This window comes from Dendrobates tinctorius, unplaced genomic scaffold (assembly GCF_039654945.1).
Source record: "Dendrobates tinctorius isolate UK_male_01 unplaced genomic scaffold, ASM3965494v1 ptg000028l, whole genome shotgun sequence".
Classification (NCBI taxonomy): Eukaryota; Metazoa; Chordata; class Amphibia; order Anura; family Dendrobatidae; genus Dendrobates; species Dendrobates tinctorius.
The window spans coordinates 63,329,837-63,349,609 of NW_027361696.1; the positions used below are offsets into that span (position 1 = coordinate 63,329,837).

General features: G+C 43.9%; 2 protein-coding genes across 3 annotated transcripts in view; one reads left to right on the forward strand and one right to left on the reverse strand.

Annotated features, from left to right (window-relative positions):
• Nucleotides 1-19,773, forward strand: part of CLEC11A (C-type lectin domain containing 11A) — a 43,368-nt gene that overhangs the window by 17,763 nt on the left and 5,832 nt on the right. The window contains exons 3-5 of one of the 2 annotated variants that reach the window (XM_073570822.1): nt 2,015-2,130; nt 3,028-3,307; nt 18,323-18,514. In XM_073570822.1, coding sequence (XP_073426923.1) covers nt 2,083-2,130; nt 3,028-3,307; nt 18,323-18,514 — 520 coding nt within the window. In that variant the 5' untranslated portion in view covers nt 2,015-2,082. Of the gene's footprint in view, nt 1-1,817; nt 2,131-3,027; nt 3,308-18,322; nt 18,515-19,773 lie in introns of those variants that run through there. The other variant, XM_073570821.1, reaches the window with a different exon arrangement.
• Nucleotides 18,164-19,773, reverse strand: part of LOC141085452 (E3 SUMO-protein ligase ZBED1-like) — a 39,393-nt gene continuing 37,783 nt past the window's right edge. Inside the window, exon 7 of the transcript XR_012231311.1 lies at nt 18,164-18,649. The gene's annotated coding sequence lies outside the window, so the exon portion shown is untranslated. The remainder of the gene's footprint in view (nt 18,650-19,773) is intronic.

Below are 19,773 nucleotides of genomic sequence, written 5' to 3' on the forward strand. Positions count from 1 at the left end.
CCTAACTTTCAAAGTTGGAATGTATGAGAATATATAGTGGAAATGCAAGCAGAAAGTTAATATATGGGAATTGCAACCTCAGAGAATGGGTGGGCATGACGTCACTCCTTTTCCCAAGGCTTTTCTCACATGTTCAAAAACCCATCTTTGAGGCGAGAGGGGCTTGACGATTCTCTTGCAGGCCATCTTGGGTACCACTCACTGGGATCAGCCCTGTTTTAGCCTTGGGGAGGAGAAGGTTAGAGTTAGGGTCAGACCCAAGCCCTAGGTCAAGCAGCCTTGCTTCCTTCCTCTCCTGCGAGAAAAATAGGGAGGCTGAACAAGATTAAATTTTTGCAAATGAAGTGCCAATTCTCTAAAAAAAAAGCGTTGGTAGTCCTGACTGGTGGAAGGATTGTGTACAAACGCCTCCGACAACATCAGTTTTGCGCCTTGTCAAAACCATTGAGTAACAAAATAAAGGGGTTCTGCAAACACAATTTTTTTTTCTGAAACACTCAGAATTGTGAAAAATAATATAAGGAGTAATACTTCGCTTTGGATCCCTTGCCACTCCGCCTAATAATTCTTGATTCCATTGTTGCCATTTATCCCGGGTTTCCAGGGACTCATATACCAAAAGTGGATGACTTTACCCCACTCAAAAGGGGTCAGATCAGGGGGTTCCTAGAAGGTGTGGGGACTAAAACACCCCCCGAAAAGATGACAACTATGTGGGTCTCCCTACACTCTGGTCTCGGTACCTATTGCTCTGTGCAAGCAGGTAAGTGACCGGGTGTGATCACCTGTCCATCAAAACTGAACAATAAGTCCAGATTATCTATGGTTAGACAAAGTTTATTTGCCTGTAGCAGAGACATGTTGTCACCACTTTGGCCATTGATTGGATTTTGCAATTTTTTAAAAATGGATTTAGGTGTTGGAAAACCCATTTAAGTGGCCGGATGACCCTTTTGATGGAATTGTAGTTTATTTTTCATCTGCCGGACATGATAATTTAGAGAAGTGACTTTCCATTATTTGGGAAACTACAACTACCAGCCATTTCCTAACAGTCAAAAGCTCATGGCATGATGGGAGTTGTAGTTTTCCAACAGCTGAAGATCCACAGGTTGGAAGTCACTGATCTAGAGCACTTGAGCTTGTGTTACCTTGGCAAGATTCATCTCATTAAAATAACTTCCCTCCCTTTTAATTCTATTCCTTCCACGGACTGCCGCTTTTATTATGCCCCGAAGGTATAAAACCAGATTCCTTCTGAAAGTATTCAGCTCATGTACACGCACTGGAAATCGAGAGCCCAAAATAAGAGCATAAACTCCAACAGAAATGGAAATAGGAAACATAGAAGTTATACATCCAAGCAATAAAAAGAAATTAGGCAATTGCTAGAATAGCAATTCTTTTGGGACAATAGGAACATACAGAAGTGAAGAAAAGTTTTGCATTTACTGCGTTGGCTTTATAAATCCAATAATACACTGCAATTTACAACTCATAGTCTGGCATAAAACAGCCGATTACGGGAGTTGGAACCTTCATATAATGTTGTTTTTTTTAGATTGCTGCCACAGAGGGCGACGTTGAGGACAGTGTAAAGAATGGGAAATCTGTTCCCTTTCTCAAAAAGTGATGGGGATGCAAAAAATTGAAGCAAAATGTTGTTTACTGGCTAAATAATGTTCATATCCATAATGGCTGAAATTGCTCTTTAAGGAGTCAGAAATATAACACGCCTTCACCTCTCCTTGTGGTTTTTGGCTCAGGAGTTCTTTTTTGGCTATTGCACAGCAGACGCCTGGAAAAAAAAAACTTTGATATTTCCTGTGTTTAGGGGCGACCTCATACGAGGAATTCTGCAGCTGAGACAAAGAAACTTTAGAACAGGAGAAAAGGAGAAGCAAGACATATCTAGTCATTCTGTAAGCTCACAGGCTTCAGATTTGGTTTTCGAGAGGAGATCTTGCTCCATTTTTCTTCTAAATAATGATCTGGACAAGTATTTTCCTTATAGTCTTCTGCAGCCATGTCCCCAGCAGCCAGGCAGTAGTAAAGGAAAGTGAAGAGGATGGGACGGCTGAGATGGAGAATCGGGTCTCGACTGAAGAACAAAACAAAAACTTGGAGAAGGTAAGGGAATGTTTCATTTAGAGGTTTAGTGACATGACTTTCATGCCAAAATATGACTTTTAGGACGTCAACCCCAACACAAAAGTTCTTATACTCCAATATTTAATGGATGACGACCACTCATGGTCATGAACACCTTCATCATTCGTGGTCTTTGATGGCACCAGACCATGCCAAAGATCGGTGCAGACTCCATAGACTGGTGCCCAACTATTCATACTTGTCGTAGAGTTTTGGAACTCCTCTTTAAGTTGTGTATGAATCACCAGACCGTAAAAGTTGTATCACTATCGCAACGGACTCTGGTCTGGAGATCAGGTTGACCAGATAGAGGTGGATTCTTTTTCTAAATGTTGACCCAGTCAATTGACACTCAGGATCAGGAGGAAGAAAGTTGCCCCTTTGGGCAGACTGTATTATGGAAGGACCTATGCCCCTTCCCTTTTTCCTTTCCCATCCCTAGGTTGAACTTGATGAACATGTGTCTTTTTTCAACCATGCTATATAACTATTTTAAGGGGTTTGTCTGGGATTCAAAAAACTTTTCTGACTTCTAAATATCCAGCTCTGGACTTATTTTTTGCTTTGCTGCAGCTATAATGTTCCATGCATTCCCATAACCACTGTAGCCACAATGTTTGCATGTAAGACACAAGAGCAGCAATTGGCTGTTCAGGTCATGTGGATGTACGTGATGTCATCACTGAAGGATAAGTAATCAAAGACCACCAGGGAGAACCAGAGCAGCTATGCTGGATCGGCCAGGGATATATCAATTTAATATTGGATATTTTTTTCCATTTTATCTCACACCCTCCTGTTAGAGTAATTTTTTATATTTTATTGTTTTTTTTTTATATCCGAGAACCTCTTTACATCTTACATATCTGTTTTCAGTTTCTCTTAGGTCATTTAGATATTACCGTACCACCAGAAAAACGTCCACTGCTGCCCCCTAAAACAGAAAAGAAGCTTTCCTTCAATGTCACGCTAATTTCCGTTTCTCAAAATGAGAACAGGGTGATCTTTCCAAAGCCGGATGAGGAAGACGAAGACCAAAAAGAAGAGGAAGTTGAGGAGACAGACGGAGGAACATCAGAAGAAGATGAAGTGGTTCCAACTACAACAGTACAGCCAGCTACTACTCTCCCTGCGGATGATAACTTGAACTATATCAGTGAGTATTTCTATGATATCTGGTGACATTTTCATCCATAAGATCTGTAGATATTGGGGATAAAATCAGTAATTTACAATAGTTTGGGCTTTTTTTACTAAATATATTTGACACTTAAAAACGGAACAGAAGAGATTATGGAATCGGAATGCTGGAACCCTCATCAATCTTTGAGAGCATTTTGGGACATGTGTTCTCAAAGACAGTAGCGGTCCTAAAGTTCAGACCCCATCAATCATACATTTAATGCCAATACCGTGGCTAGCTTATAAATGTTTTGAGAGGGAAAAAACACTTTAAGGAGGACCAGTCGTTTACTCCAAAAATTGGATTAACCTTGCAAAAATCTCTGAGCTCCCCTGATTCTGATGCTCTACTCCATTTTGAGCTGAGTTGTTCCATTGCAGAGATATTCTAATTTTATGTTTTTGAAGTGCAGTATGTGAAATCTCTGCATGTACTGAAACTGGGTGTTTCTTCAGAGTCTTCACTGGGGCACATGTGCTCACCCTTCCCTCCCAGTTTGTACCAATCACAACTCGACAACTGATCTAGCAGTCTCAGACTGTGTAAAATTGTTATTGTCAGCTTCTGAGAGGAATAGGTGAAAGCACACGCACCCAGAGAAGACTCTGAAGAAACGCCCAGTTGCACTATAAGCAGAGATTTCACATATTATGCTCCAAAAACAACAAATGTGAATATCTTTGCAACAAAGCGACGCAAAACAAAATGAAAAGCAATGGCAGAATCAAGGGAGCTCAGAAAATTTTTCGAGGTAATTAACTTAACTTTTTGGAGTTAGTGACAGCTCCTCTTTAAGGTACTAGAGCTCCAAAGGGAAGAGGTTCCAAATCAAGAATGGACATTTAAAATATATTAGAGATCCTTTTGCTTGGTTTAAGGATGCTCCTGTTACATTTTACAAATTGCTAACACTCATAAAAGAAAGAAACGATAATCAGAAAGCACAATTTATGTATTAGGGCTGAGAGCATGTTAGAGTCGAGCTCTCCCAGAATGTAACAAAATACAGTGCCTTGCGAAAGTATTTGGCTCCCTGGAACTTTTCAACCTTTTCCCACATATCATGCTTCAAACATAAAAATACCAAACGTAAATTTTTGGTGAATCATAGAATCATAGAATCGTAGAGTTGGAAGGGACCTCCTGGGCCATCTGGTCCAACCCCCTGCTCAAAGCAGGATTCGCTAAATCATCCCAGTCAGATGTCTGTCCAGCCTCTGTTTGAAGACTTCCATTGAAGGAGAACTCACCACTTCTCGTGGCAGCCTGTTCCACTCATGGATCACTCTAACTGTCAAAAAGTTTTTTCTAATATCTAATCTGTGTCTCTTCCCATTCAGTTTCATCCCATTGCTTCTAGTCTTTCCTTGTGCAAATGAGAATAAAGTTGATCCTTCTACAATGTGACAGCCCTTTAGATATTTGTAGACAGCTATTAAGTCTCCTCTCAGTCTTCTCTTTTGCAAACTAAACATTCCCAAATCCTGCAACCTTTCCTCATAAGACAGGGTTTGCAGACCGGTCACCATTCTGGTCGCTCTTTTCTGAACTTGCTCCAGTTTGTTGATGTCTTTTTTAAAATGTGGTGCCCAAAACTGGACACAATATTCCAGATGAGGTCTGACCAAAGAGGAGTAGAGGGAAATAATGACTTCACGTGATCTAGACTGTATGCTTCTGTTAATACATCCTAGAATTGCATTTGCCTTTTTTGCTGCTGCATCACACTGTTGACTCATATTCAGTCTGTGATCTATTAGTATACCCAAGTCTTTTTCATATGTGCTGTCACTTAGCCCTATTCCTCCCATTCTATATATGCTTTTTTCATTTTTATTGCCCAGATGTAGTACTTTGCATTTCTCCCTGTTAAAAACCATTCTGTTAGTTGCTGCCCACTTCTCCAGTTTATTTAAATCTTTTTGAATCCTCTCTCTCTCTTCTCTAGTATTAGCTATCCCTCCTAGCTTTGTGTCATCAGCAAATTTAATCAGTTTACCCTCAATTCCTTCATCTAAATCGTTGATAAAGATGTTGAACAATACAGGGCCCAGGACAGAGCCCTGTGGTACCCCACTTGAGACATTCTTCCAACTGGATGTGCAGCCATTTACGACCACTCTTTGGGTCCGATCACTAAGCCAGTTATGAATCCACCTAACAGTTGCCTTGTCCATTCCATACTTAGTCATTTTTTCAATAAGGATTGTATGAGAGACTTTGTCAAATGCTTTGCTGAAGTCAAGATATACTATATCTACAGCATTTCCTTGATCCACCCAATCAGTGATACCGTCATAGAAGGAAATTAAGTTAGTCTGACATGACTTATTAGTTAGAAACCCATGCTGACTCTGTTTAATCACTTCATTCTTATCCAAGTATTGACATACATGTTGTTTAATAATTTGTTCAAAGATCTTTCCTGGTATAGAAGTCAGACTCACCGGCCTATAGTTGCCTGGGTCCACCTTCTTCCCCTTTTTGAAGATAGGAACAACATTTGCTCTTCTCCAGTCTTCTGGCACTTCTCCTGTTCTCCAAGAATTTTCAAAGATTATGGAGAGGGGTTCAAAAATTTCTTCTGCTATCTCCTTCAGTACTCTGGGGTGTAATTCATCTGGACCTGGAGACTTGAATTCATTTAGGTTAGCTAAGTGTTTCCTCACTATCTTTCTGTTTATAGATATCCTGGATTCTTCTATTCCCTTAATAGGACAGTGAATAACAGTTGATGTTGCATTTCCTTTCTGAGAGAAAACAGATGCAAAATAGGAATTTAAAAGTTCAGCCTTCTCAACATCCTGTCTTACCATTTCATCATTTTCAACCTGTAAAAATCCTATAGCATCTTTGACTTTTCTTTTACTTTTGACATATCCCCAAAATCCTTTATTATTGCTTTTGACATCTCTTGCAAGCCTCAGTTCATTTTCAGCTTTAGCTAATCTGATTTGTGCCCTGCAGGTTCTGCTGACAGCATTATATTCTTCTTTAGATATGCCTCCCTCTTTCCATTTTATAAACATTTTTTTCTTCCTTTTTAGCATGTGCTTAAGTTCTGTGTTCATCCATCCTGGTTTCCTTAAATGCTTCCTATTCTTCCCTCTTTTCGGAATTGTTAACAACTGTGCTTTGAGAATTTCATTTTTCAAGATTTCCCATCCTTCCTGGACATTTTTGTCTTTAAGGATATCCAGCCATTGGATCCCTCCAATTCTCTTTCTGGTGAAGAATCAACAACAAGTGGAACACAAGTGTGAAGTTGAATGAAATTTATTGGTTATTTTAAATGTTTGTGGAAATTCAAAAACTGAAAAGTGGGGCGTGCAATATTATTCGGCCCCTTTACTTTCAGTGCAGCAAACTCACTCCAGAAGTTCATTGTGGATCTCTGAATGATCCAATGTTGTCCTAAATGACCAATAATGATAAATATAATCCACTTGTGTGTAATCAAGTCTCCGTATAAATGCACCTGCTCTGTGATAGTCTCAGGGTTCTGTTTGAAGCACAGAGAGCATCATGAAGACCGAGGAACACTACAGGCAGGTCCATGATACTGTTGCAGAGAAGTTTAAAGCCGGATTTGGATACAAAATGATTTCCAAAACTTTAAACATCCCAAGGAGCACTGTGCAAGCGATCATATTGACATGGAAGGAGTATCATACCACTGCAAATCTACCAAGACCTGGCCGTCCCTCTTCCAACAAGACAACAATCCCAAACATAAAGCAAAATCTACAATGGAATGGTGTCATGTCGGATGCTGTTCACACCACAGCGTCCGGCAGGCAGCGGTAGTTCCATCTCCGTCCACTATAGCCTCAGTGGCGCCGGCTTGATTTTACTCAGGTTATCTGGGGTTAATCTAGTTGGAAATCAGGTGGGATGTTTGGTCACGCCCACGGTCTTTAAATAGTCGTGCTGGCCTGTGGGCGTCGCCGATTATAGCTTGTGTTTTGTGCCAAGTGGTTCCGGTCTGGAGTGGAGGTGTTGGAGAGAGAAATTCATAGCTGGTGTCGTATGATCCGTTGTTACCTTTTCGTCTTCCTATATTTGTGCTTTGTTTTGCCCTGTTCACATTATAGTATTGTCCTGTGTGGTTGCGGCGCGGTGTGGTTTGAGTTCTCCCTGTCTGTCATTACTGTGTGGGTTTTGGTGGTTTGACAACTCACTGGGTGGAGGGTGGAGGGTTCAGCTTAGGGCTGAGCAGGAGATAAGGAGAGGCTGGAGGCTCAGGCATTTGCACCTTTAGCAAAAACCCTGGGTTGAGGGTCAGACAGGGTTTTCCCTAGTTTGAGGGACTCCGCAGGGGCCCGGGTTTTGTCAGCCTCCTTCGACCTAAGCCTCGCATAACATTATAATCGGCCCAACATTTTTCCATGGATTCCATGACTTCCATAAACCGCCAGTTGGCGGCGCTGTCCGTACAGGTCACCGAGTTGAAGGGGGCAGTTCAGCAGCAGGGCCTGGTTGTAGCTAATGTGCAGGCGGCTTCTGCTGGTGCAGGTGCAGAGCCTAAGATTCCGCTGCCTGAACGATTTTCTGGGGAACGCAGCAAATTTGTCATCTTTCGGGAGGCCTGCAAGTTATACTTTCGCATGCGCCCGGTCTCCTCAGGTAATGAGGCTCAGCGGGTGGGTCTGGTGTTATCATTACTGAGTGGGGACCCCCAAGCATGGGCGTTTTCCTTACCAGCCGACTCTGCTACATTTCATTCGGTTGAGAATGTTTTTTCAGCACTCGGGCTCATTTATGATGACCCCGACAGATTGGCTTTAGCAGAATCTAAGATCCGCGCCCTCCGTCAGGGGGAACGTATGGCGGAAGACTATTGTTCAGAATTTCGCCGTTGGGCAGTAGACACACAGTGGAACGACCCAGCGCTGCGGAGTCAGTTTATTCATGGGGTCTCAGAAAGAGTTAAACAGGCCCTCCTGATGTATTATTATTATTATTATTATTATTATTATTATTTATTGTTATAGCGCCATTTATTCCATGGCGCTTTACATGTGAGGGGGGTATACATAAAAACAAGTACAATAATCTTAAACAATACAAGTCATAACTGGTACAGGAGGAGAGAGGACCCTGCCCGCGAGGGCTCACAATCTTCAAGGGATGGGTGATAATACAGTAGGCGAGGGTAGAGCTGGTCGTGCAGCGGTTTGGTCGATCGGTGGTTACTGCAGGTTATAGGCTTGTCGGAAGAGGTGGGTCTTCAGGCTCTTTTTGAAGGTTTCGATGGTAGGTGAGAGTCTGATATGTTGTGGTAGAGAGTTCCAGAGTAGGGGTGATGCGCGAGAGAAATCTTGTATGCGATTGTGGGAAGAGGAGATAAGAGGGGAGTAGAGAAGGAGATCTTGTGAGGATCGGAGGTTGCGTGCAGGAAAGTACCGGGAGACGAGGTCACAGATGTATGGAGGAGACAAGTTGTGGATGGCTTTGTATGTCATGGTTAGGGTTTTGTAATGGAGTCTCTGGGCAATTGGGAGCCAGTGAAGGGATTGACAGAGGGGAGAAGCTGGGGAATAGCGGGGGGACAGGTGGATTAGTCGGGCAGCAGAGTTTAGAAGAGATTGGAGGGGTGCGAGAGTGTTTGAGGGGAGGCCGCAGAGCATGAGGTTGCAGTAGTCAAGGCGAGAGATGATGAGGGCATGGACTAGGGTTTTTGCAGATTCTTGGGTGAGGAATGAACGGATGCGTGAAATATTTTTGAGTTGAAGTCGGCAGGAAGTGGAAAGGGTTTGGATATGTGGTTTGAAGGAGAGATCAGCATCAAGGATTACTCCGAGGCAGCGAGCTTGTGGGACTGGGGAGAGTGGGCAGTCATTTACTGTAATTGATAGGTTCGTAGGGGGGGTCACGTGAGATGGGGGAAAGATGATGAATTCTGTTTTGTCCATGTTGAGTTTCAGATATCTAGTGGAGAAGAAGGATGAAATAGTGGACAGACATTGAGGGATTCTGGTTAGTAGGGAGGTGATATCTGGTCCAGAGATGTAGATCTGTGTGTCATCAGCATAAAGATGATACTGAAAGCCATGAGATTCTATGAGCTGTCCCAGGCCAAAGGTGTAAATAGAGAACAGCAGGGGCCCTAGGACTGAACCTTGTGGGACTCCGACAGATAGGGGGCGAGGTGAGGAGGTGGTGTGTGAGTGGGAGACGCTGAATGTCCGGTCTGTTAGGTATGATGAGATCCAGGAGAGGGCCAAGTCTGTGATGCCGAGGGATGAGAGGGTCTGTAATAATAGGGAATGGTCCACTGTGTCAAAGGCAGCCGACAGGTCCAGGAGGAGGAGGACAGAGTAGTGTCGCTTGCTCTTGGCAGTTAAGAGGTCATTGGTGACCTTAGTAAGGGCAGTTTCAGTGGAGTGGTGTGACCGGAAGCCAGATTGTAAGCGGTCGAAGAGGGAGCAAGAAGAGAGATGGGAGGACAGTTCAAGGTAGACGTGTTGTTCCAGTAGCTTGGAGGCGTATGGGAGAAGTGATATAGGGCGATAGCTAGATACAGAGGATGGGTCAAGAGAGGGCTTTTTGAGGATAGGTGTGATGGAGGCATGTTTAAAGCTTGAGGGGAAAACACCAGTTGTTAGTGATAGGTTGAAGAGATGGGTTAGGGTTGGGATGAAGACTGTGGTGAGGTTTGGGATGAAGTGGGATGGGATCGGGTCGAGTGCACAGGTGGTGAGATGTGATCTTGAGAGTAGAGTGGAGAGTCGATCTTCTGTAATGGTGGAGAAGTTGGTTTTGAAGGTGGAGGGCTGGGAAGTCGGGAGGAAGGGCTCTGGGGGTTGTTGACCAAAACTGTCCCTGATGTTATCAATTTTCTGCTTGAAAAATGAGGCAAAGTCTTCAGCTGAGATGAGTGGGGAGGGAGGAGGTGCTGGGGGGCGGAGGAGAGAATTGAAGGTGTTGAATAACTGTTTAGGGTTGTGAGACAGGGAGGATATGAGAGATGAGAAGTAGGTTTGTTTAGCTGTGGCGAGTGTGGTCTTGAAAGTAGTGAGGGACTGTTTGAATGCGATGAAATGCTCGTTGGAGTGGGATCTTTTCCATCTGCGCTCAGCAGCCCTGGAAGCTCGCCTCAGCTCTTTGGTCAGGCTGGTGTGCCTGACCTGACCTGGTGTGCCTGACCTGACCATGTATGAGACTCCTGCTTCGTTAGAATCTGCCATGAGTTTGGTTATCCGTATTGATCGCCGTTTGCATCAAGGGGCGCAGGAGACGCTGCCTCTGGGGGAAAGCAGGGGTGCCAGTGTGGTTGCTGCAGATGAGCCCACGGAACCTATGCAAATCGCTGGGGTATCACATGTGCAGCGTCGCGTTCCTGGGTTCAGGAAGCATGGAGCATGTTTTTACTGTGGTAAAAGAGATCATTATGTAAATGCTTGTCCTGTGCTACCAAAGAAAGTCGCACCGGCGGAAAACTGGTAAGCTCAGAGGGTATGGAGGAGGCCCAACTGAGCGTATGCATATCCTCCATGATGGTATCTCAATGTATGCTCCCTGCCAGGGTTATTATTGCGGGCAGAGAGCTACCAATATCAGTGTTTGTGGATAGCGGTTCAGCCACCAATCTCATGGATGAGGAGTTTGCACGCATGGCAGGTTTCAAGATCGAAAAACTCCCTCATCCTATTCGCGTGGTTACCATTAATGCCGCTCCCCTCCCACAGGGGGAGATTACTGAGTTTGTAGCTGAGGTTAAACTCCACATTGGGGTCCTACATTCTGAGTGGGTTACATGTAAGGTACTCAATAATCTCCCAGCACAAATAGTCCTGGGTTTCCCATGGTTGTCTAAGCACAACCCGGTGATTGACTGGAGAACCCAGGACATAGTCCAGTGGAGCACTTTCTGCCAGGAAAATTGCTTGGCCACATGTGTGTCAGCCGTGAAGTCCAGCCTTCCGGAGGCATTGCTGGATTTTGCGGACGTATTCTCTGAGAGGGGTTGCTCAGAACTACCTCCACATCGAGCCTATGACTGTCAAATTAGGTTAAAACCCGGGGCTAAATTGCCTAAGGCGAGGATGTTTAGTATTTCTGGTCCGGAGAGACAAGCTCTTAAGGACTACATTGCGGAGAGTTTAAGTAAAGGGCACATCCGGCCTTCATCCTCACCTGTAGCAGCGGGGTTTTTCTTTATAAAGAAGAAAGATGGGGGGTTACGCCCGTGTCTGGATTTCCGGGAGTTAAACCAGATTACGGTCCGTGATCCCTACCCGATGCCTCTGATCCCTGATTTGTTCAACCAGGTGGCTGGTGCGAAGTGGTTTTCCAAACTTGACCTCAGGGGGGCATATAACCTCATAAGGGTCCGTCAGGGGGATGAGTGGAAGACGGCATTTAATACCCCTGAGGGTCATTTTGAAAGCCTAGTTATGCCATTTGGGTTGACAACCGCGCCTGCTGTGTTCCAACATTTCATAAATGATGTATTTGCTCATTTGCTGGGGAAATTTGTGATTGTGTACCTGGATGATATCCTTATTTATTCAAGCGACCAGGACACTCATTTAGAGCATGTCAGGCAGGTGTTACAGCTGCTCCGTGAGAATAAGCTCTATGCTAAGCTTGAAAAATGCGTGTTTTTTGTTCAAGAGTTGCCTTTTTTGGGATATATTGTGTCCGCCGCAGGGTTTAAAATGGATGCCGCTAAGGTGCAAGCGGTGCTGCGATGGGAACGGCCTGGTAATCTAAAGGTGCTCCAGCGGTTCCTTGGGTTTGCCAACTATTATAGGAAGTTTATTAAGAATTTCTCTACTATAGCCAAACCGCTCACGGACATGACGAAAAAAGGTACCAATCTCGCTATCTGGTCTGAGGATGCGGTGCGTGCATTTGAGCTTCTGAAGAACCGTTTTGCTTCAGCCCCCATTCTGGTGCAACCGGACGTATCTAAACCTTTTACGGTGGAGGTCGATGCGTCTGAGGTGGGAGTGGGGGCAGTACTGTCACAGGGCTCGTCCTTGAGCAATTTGCGTCCATGCGCCTACTTCTCCAAGAAGCTGTCGCCGGCCGAACGGAATTACGACATCGGCAACAGGGAGTTGTTGGCCATCAAATTGGCTTTTGAGGAATGGCGACACTTCTTGGAGGGGGCGGCCCACCAGGTCACAGTCATCACCGACCATAAAAACCTGCTCTATCTGGAGTCGGCCAAGCGTCTGTCTCCCAGGCAGGCTCGCTGGGCATTGTTTTTTACACGTTTTAACTTTCTGGTGACTTACCGTCCTGGGGCGAAAAACACCAAGGCGGATGCCTTGTCCAGGTGTTTTCCGGGGGGAGAACCTCGGGAAGAGCCGGTACCCATCCTCCAGGAAGGTGTAGTGGTTTCGGCTCTCACGACTGAGGTAGAGGCGGAGATTGCCGAGGCCCAGGAGGAGGTACCACCAGGACTTCCCGCTAATAAGTCGTTCGTACCCCTTCATCTTCGTCTTAAAGTGTTGGGGGAACACCACGACTCGGTCCTGGCCGGTCATCCAGGGGTTAGGGGCACCTTGGAACTGGTATCGCGCCGCTTCTGGTGGCCAAAAATCCGGCAGGATGTGGTTTCCTACGTGACAGCTTGCATCACGTGCGCCAGGGCCAAGTCGCCCAGAACCCGTCCTGCTGGCACTCTACAGCCTCTGGGGATACCTAGTAGGCCATGGACAGAAATCTCCATGGACTTTATCACAGACTTGCCTGCCTCGGCGGGGAACACGGTCATCCTGGTGGTGGTTGATCGATTTTCGAAGATGGCGCATTTTGTGTCGTTGCCTTCCTTGCCCAACGCGAAGACGTTGGCTCAGGTCTTTGTGCAGGAGGTGGTCAGACTGCACGGAGTTCCGTCGGACATAGTGTCTGATAGGGGTACCCAGTTTGTGGCGAAGTTTTGGAAAGCTTTTTGCTCACGATTGGGGATCAAGTTGTCTCATTCGTCGGCGTTTCATCCGCAGTCAAATGGTCAAACTGAGCGCATGAACCAAAATCTGGAGCAGTATTTGCGATGTTTTGTGTCTGACAACCAAGAGGAGTGGTCGACGTTCCTTCCCTTGGCCGAGTTCGCATTAAATAATTACCGCCAAGAATCATCGGGAGAGTCTCCGTTCTTTTGTGTTTATGGGCACCATCCTCAATTTTGTACCTTGCATCAGGGGGGCTCTGGGGGCGTCCCAGAGGAGGACCGGTTAGGAGTTCAACTATCATCGGTCTGGAGGAGTGTGAAACAGCGATTGCTGAGCATGAGTGCAAGATACAAACGTGTGGCTGACTCTAGACGCGTGCCAGGTCCGGACCTGTGTGTGGGTGATTGGGTGTGGTTAGCTACTAAAAACATAAAACTCAAAATTCCATCATTGAAATTGGGTCCAAGGTTTATTGGCCCTTTTAAGGTTGCTGCCATCATAAACCCGGTTGCTTTTCGGTTGGAGCTTCCTGCGGTATACAAGATACACAACGTGTTTCACAGGTCTTTATTGAAAAAGGTGGTAGGCTCTGTGGACACGACGCCGATGCCACCTCCAGTCATGGTGGATGGCAATTTAGAGTTTGAAGTCTCCAAAGTGGTGGACTCTCGAGTACTGCGCCGTACTCTTCAGTATTTGGTGCACTGGCGGGGGTATGGTCTGGAGGAGAGGTCTTGGGTTCCAGCCTCAGACATACATGCGGAGCGGCTGGTCAGTTCCTTTCACCGCCGTCATCCGGACAAGCCGGGTCCTATGAGTCTTGAGGGCCCTGGGGTCCCTCGTAGAAGACGGGGTACTGTCATGTCGGATGCTGTTCACACCACAGCGTCCGGCAGGCAGCGGTAGTTCCATCTCCGTCCACTATAGCCTCAGTGGCGCCGGCTTGATTTTACTCAGGTTATCTGGGGTTAATCTAGCTGGAAATCAGGTGGGATGTTTGGTCACGCCCACGGTCTTTAAATAGTCGTGCTGGCCTGTGGGCGTCGCCGATTATAGCTTGTGTTTTGTGCCAAGTGGTTCCGGTCTGGAGTGGAGGTGTTGGAGAGAGAAATTCATAGCTGGTGTCGTATGATCCGTTGTTACCTTTTCGTCTTCCTATATTTGTGCTTTGTTTTGCCCTGTTCACATTATAGTATTGTCCTGTGTGGTTGCGGCGCGGTGTGGTTTGAGTTCTCCCTGTCTGTCATTACTGTGTGGGTTTTGGTGGTTTGACAACTCACTGGGTGGAGGGTGGAGGGTTCAGCTTAGGGCTGAGCAGGAGATAAGGAGAGGCTGGAGGCTCAGGCATTTGCACCTTTAGCAAAAACCCTGGGTTGAGGGTCAGACAGGGTTTTCCCTAGTTTGAGGGACTCCGCAGGGGCCCGGGTTTTGTCAGCCTCCTTCGACCTAAGCCTCGCATAACAAATGGTTCACAAATAAACGTATCCAGGTGTTAGAATGGCCAAGTCAAAGTCCAGACCTGAATCCAATTGAGAATCTGTGGAAAGAGCTGAAAACTGCTGTTCACAAACGATCTCCATCAAACCTCACTGAGCTCGAGCTGTTTACCAAGGAAGTATGGGCAAGAATTTCAGTCTCTCGATGTACAAAACTGATAGACACATACCCCAAGCGACTTGCAGCTGTAATCGCAGCAAAAGGTGGTGCAACAAAGTATTAAATTAAAGGGGCTGAATAATATTGCACGCCCCACTTTTCAGTTTTTGAATTTTCACAAACATTTAAAATAACCAATAAATTTCGTTCAACTTCACAATTGTGTTCCACTTGTTGTTGATTCTTCACCAAAAATTTACATTTGGTATCTTTATGTTTGAAGCATGATATGTGGGAAAAGGTTGAAAAGTTCCAGGGGGCCAAATACTTTTGCAACGCACTATATATATTAACAAAGCAAAATATAGTAAACAAGTGGAGTACTCCAAAAAATGTACCAAATCAGAAGACTAAATGGAATAAACCAAAAACCACTAAAAATTATGAAGCAAATCAATTTTATTAGAAAATCACATTTAAAATCAGCCTAAACACAGAATAAATACATTTAATAAGAAAACAATGGAGGTAGGCAAGGAAGAGAATAGGGGTTAGTATAAGACCTGGGGACGTGGGATCAAAAGATCACAGTAAGGGTGCGTACAAGCAGCACCTAGTAGTAGACACTGTGAATAATTGTAGGATGTAACCTATATACCAATATAGTAGGCTGCCATCAGAAAAAATACCCGCTTACCCATGGTGAGTCTGGACCGCTGCAGCACTCCTTGCAGCCCCTGGCGCGCGTTTTGTGTGCTTGCTTTATCAAAGGGGAGTGCTTTGATTTTAAATGTGATTTTCTAACAAAATTTACTTGCTTCATTATTTTTGGTTTATTCTGTTTAGTCTTCTGTTTTGGTACATTCATCAAAGAAGTAATAATAAATCACTAACCTGTAATACCAGACACATCCTATAGCCAAGTGTGGTGCTATTTTGGGATTTTATCGTGTGGTCCTTTATTAGTGTCAAAAAAAGAAAAATTGATTTACTTTGTGGTTTGTATTAATATTAAGATTATCTTGTTTTAAATTTCCATAAAGTACTTAAAGGGATATTCTTCAAGTTAATAATCACTACGAAGTGCGATCATTCAATGATCACAAGGGGGTCTGATTTCTGAGATCTGATCGCTGGGGATCTTACTAACACTTCTGCACAGTTTATTCCTGGCCTCCCAGCTCTACAGGGAACTGCACCCAGTACCACTATAAAGCAGATGCAGAGGGTCCCAGGGATCTATCTTAGTGAAAAATTATTTTTTTTCACCCTTATCCATGGCTGTGTCTGGTATTGCAGATACTACAATATTGTTGCGAACATTAAAGAATTCACTATCCTTGTGAGTCTCTGGCCATTACAAAACCACAAAGTTTACATTTACGTTCTGCCAGAACCTTGCCAGGAGAAAAAATAAAACTCAGCTTTAATTCTTGTACACATTCCTCTGTGTAAGCATCAGCATTTTAATTTCTCAACTTTTCCTTGGATTTTTTTTATATTTTTTTGCAATGTGGTTTTCTTGACATGAATACGAACAAGGTTTGGGGGCTTCTGAGAGACGTCCACGTAGGTTTTCCGCTCACCACAAGTCTGTGTTAGGAATCCAGGCCACCGAAACCAAACCACAGATCTAGAGGGGAGGGAAAGACAACGTACGTTACACATGCAGATGTAATCAAGACCCACTCGGCCATACATTTATAGAGACATACTCCTCTGTCGTCACTTTGTTTTTCCACTGCATGGGAAATAAAAACTAAAACAATGTTGCCTGTAGCCGCTTTTAAAAATGGATCAGTTTGTGTCTCCTGCTCTAACACAGTTGTATGTGTTCTGTTTCCATGGTAACAGACTACGAGCAATCACTGTGTAGTCTGATCCTGCAGTCATATTTATATCTATTCCCAATTTCTTGCTAAATTACCAAAAGTAAGTTAGGAAGAATTAAAGGACTGATGTTAGAAAGTGTTAGAAAGTATGATTGTAAGATCAAACTAAATAAAAGAAAATATAGGTCTGATAAAAAAGGAGCTTTAAATTAAAGGAACTTGTCAGCATAATTTTTTATTAATGAAACTAGTGATATGGTTGTATACTGTAGGACCTAACTCAATAATAACAATGATACCTGTCTTGTTGAAATCTGATGTTCCAGTGTTGAGAAATTGAGCGTTGAAGTCTGGAAGTGCATTCGGGGCGTGTCAATGCACTAAGAGATCATGAACACGCCCCCTCAATTTACTTTCAGGCTAATTTGCATGTGGCTCCAAAGCTCAATTTTATTAGCGCTGGCACAACCCATTGTTACAAGACTGGTACCATTTTTATTGTCTAACTAGGACCTATACATCTATGCTATTAGTTTTAGAAGTAAAATTGTCCTGACGGTTTCCTTTAAGACTAATTACAAAGTTGTATTATTTATTATTTAAGATACACTGGATCAATCTGTATTTTCTTGTCCATATTAGGACACAAGATCCTGTATTACCATAGGACTCATTAGCTAATTTGGACCTGGATTGGGACTTCTAGCCGTAACAAAGATGAAAAAATACGGATAATATATGTGTGAATTAGTCCTAACAGATTCCACACTCAATAGCTGTCTGTTGTGAGTGCTCTCGTGTTTTCTATGAGAGATCAGACATCTCTAGCAGTGGTTTATCTACTAAGGGTCACTCAGGTATCCGAGCACAGACCGCTAATGCACGGGCTGATTGTGGCTCTCCCGACCCAAGTGTGACAGCCTCATAGAAATACATGAAGCTGTAATTCTCTGGTTGGGAGAGCCACTGGCCAGTCCTTGCATTGCGGTCTGATCTCACCTTGAGTTGCATAGTCGTCTGATTAAGCCCCAAGAGAGCAATCAGTCGTGTGAAATCAGACCTGCTGGACCTTTATCTACCTGACATTGGGCAGTTCGGCCAACGTTGTTAATATAAGGTGCATGGGGACTTTAAGGTTTGGAGTACATGGCTGCCCAGCTAACTAGAAGACATATTGTGACAGAGTATGTTCATAGTTGAAATAGAAAGTTCAGCAAGACAAAAAGATGAGACTGTAGGTCTTCTTGGTGTTTTTATTTGATTCGGTAAAGAGTCAAAACAGATATGGTCCAATGTTTCGACCAAGAGAGATCTTTGTCAAGGATATCTATGTGTAGCAAGAGCTGGAAACAGGACATACAGCAGGGTGTGAGCCATTGGCATCGTACTACGATTATGAACATGCCAAACATTGTTTCCTCCAACAGTTAACACATGTGGGCAGTTGTGCTTCCCTCGTACACATCAGATTTTTGGGACCAGATGAAATTATCCAAGACCTCACCATTTTTTTCACCCAACCTTGACCAAGCCCTTTGTAAAGAAATGAGACTCTTGGACTCTATCGTAACATTTCTGGTTGAATCCATATCGAGTAGGTCACGGTCATTTACGGTCCTTATGGTTAGATACCGATGTTTCTTTGCCCACAGTGTCCCGTCTGAGCGGAATAGAGGCTGCAATCCATCGCCTTAACGTCCAGTTCTACGGCCTTGACGTCAAAGTGTCCCAGATGTCTCAAAGCGTGTCCACCATGCGGACTAAGCTCAGTGAAGCAGAAGACTCCATCGCCACTGTGTCTGAGATGAATGCAAGAAATCAGAGACAGATTGGACAGATTGAAGGTAGGATTGCCAAGCAGGAACATGTGTCAGGCTGTTGTTATTCAAGTTAATGTCTTGTTTTAATTACAATATTCTGTACTTTCCTGAGGGATCATCTGTTTCTTGTAGGGAGTATGAGTTTCATTAGGTACAAAACTAAAAAAAAAAGGAAGAGAGAGCAATGGTAGGCAGCAAACAGAAAGAATCAGGAAACAGAACCGGCCAATCCAAAAAATATACATGGGGACCTTAGTATAGGTGTTAATACAGTATGTCCACTCATACCTGCAAATTTTGTGAAGAACTCTATTTTTTCTTAATCCAAATTTTACATGTCATGAATATATAATATATAGAATAACCAATGCCAAACAGAGTGGCACAATTTTTCTTCTTTCAAAGTCAGGTAAACTGGCGCCAATCATCTAATAATATCTAGAACAGCGACGTAAGGTATGGAAGGACACGTCTGCATGTTTAAAGGGGTTGTTCTTTTTAGGGGAATTTTTCCTTTTTATTTAAGTGTATATAATTGGGGCTAAAATTCATTTTTGAAATTGGTTTTCATGACAAATTCTGCACCATTTGCCTTCTACAGCCTCCGTGTTGGACTCTGATGCAGAACGAGTAAACTACGTTTCCATCAGTCATCCCACTATGAGTGTCTACCAGGCAGTTTGTAACTCTTATCTGTCCTGTAAAAGCAAAATTTTGAAATAAATTTTAAATGAAACTCAATGGCAAAAAAATATTTTTCAGGCATTCTTGGAATGCTCTCTGTATGGCTATATATTTATCACTCTGCCTGTTTGGTCACTGTGCTCCACACTCCTCCTCTCTCCATAGACTTCAATAGGCAGCTGTAATCTGATTCTTCAGTGAGCTGGCATACCCTTTGTTTAGATAAAGATGGATTTTAGCTATTTTTCAGAGTGAATGATGAATTCAGGAGGAAGGGGGGAGAAAAGAGGTCGATAATAGGTGGAGAAAAAAGCATGTTTCTCTGATGAGATAAATTGCAAAGTTTTTTAAATTGTTTCTTATGTCTACTGAGCAGTGAAGCTGTAAATCCAGCTCAGGGCTGAGATAAAACGCTCAGTAGAAAGCAGCACGTCTGTGTCCCTCTCTGTCGGTTCTTTTTCTGTGTTCCTCACTCCTCCCCTCTGCATAGACACCAATAGGCAACTGTTCACTGCGTTCTCTATGCCTCCCTTCTCCATAAACTTAAATAAATAAACAGTTGTAATCTGATTCCTCAGTGAGCTGGCAAGCCCTCTTGT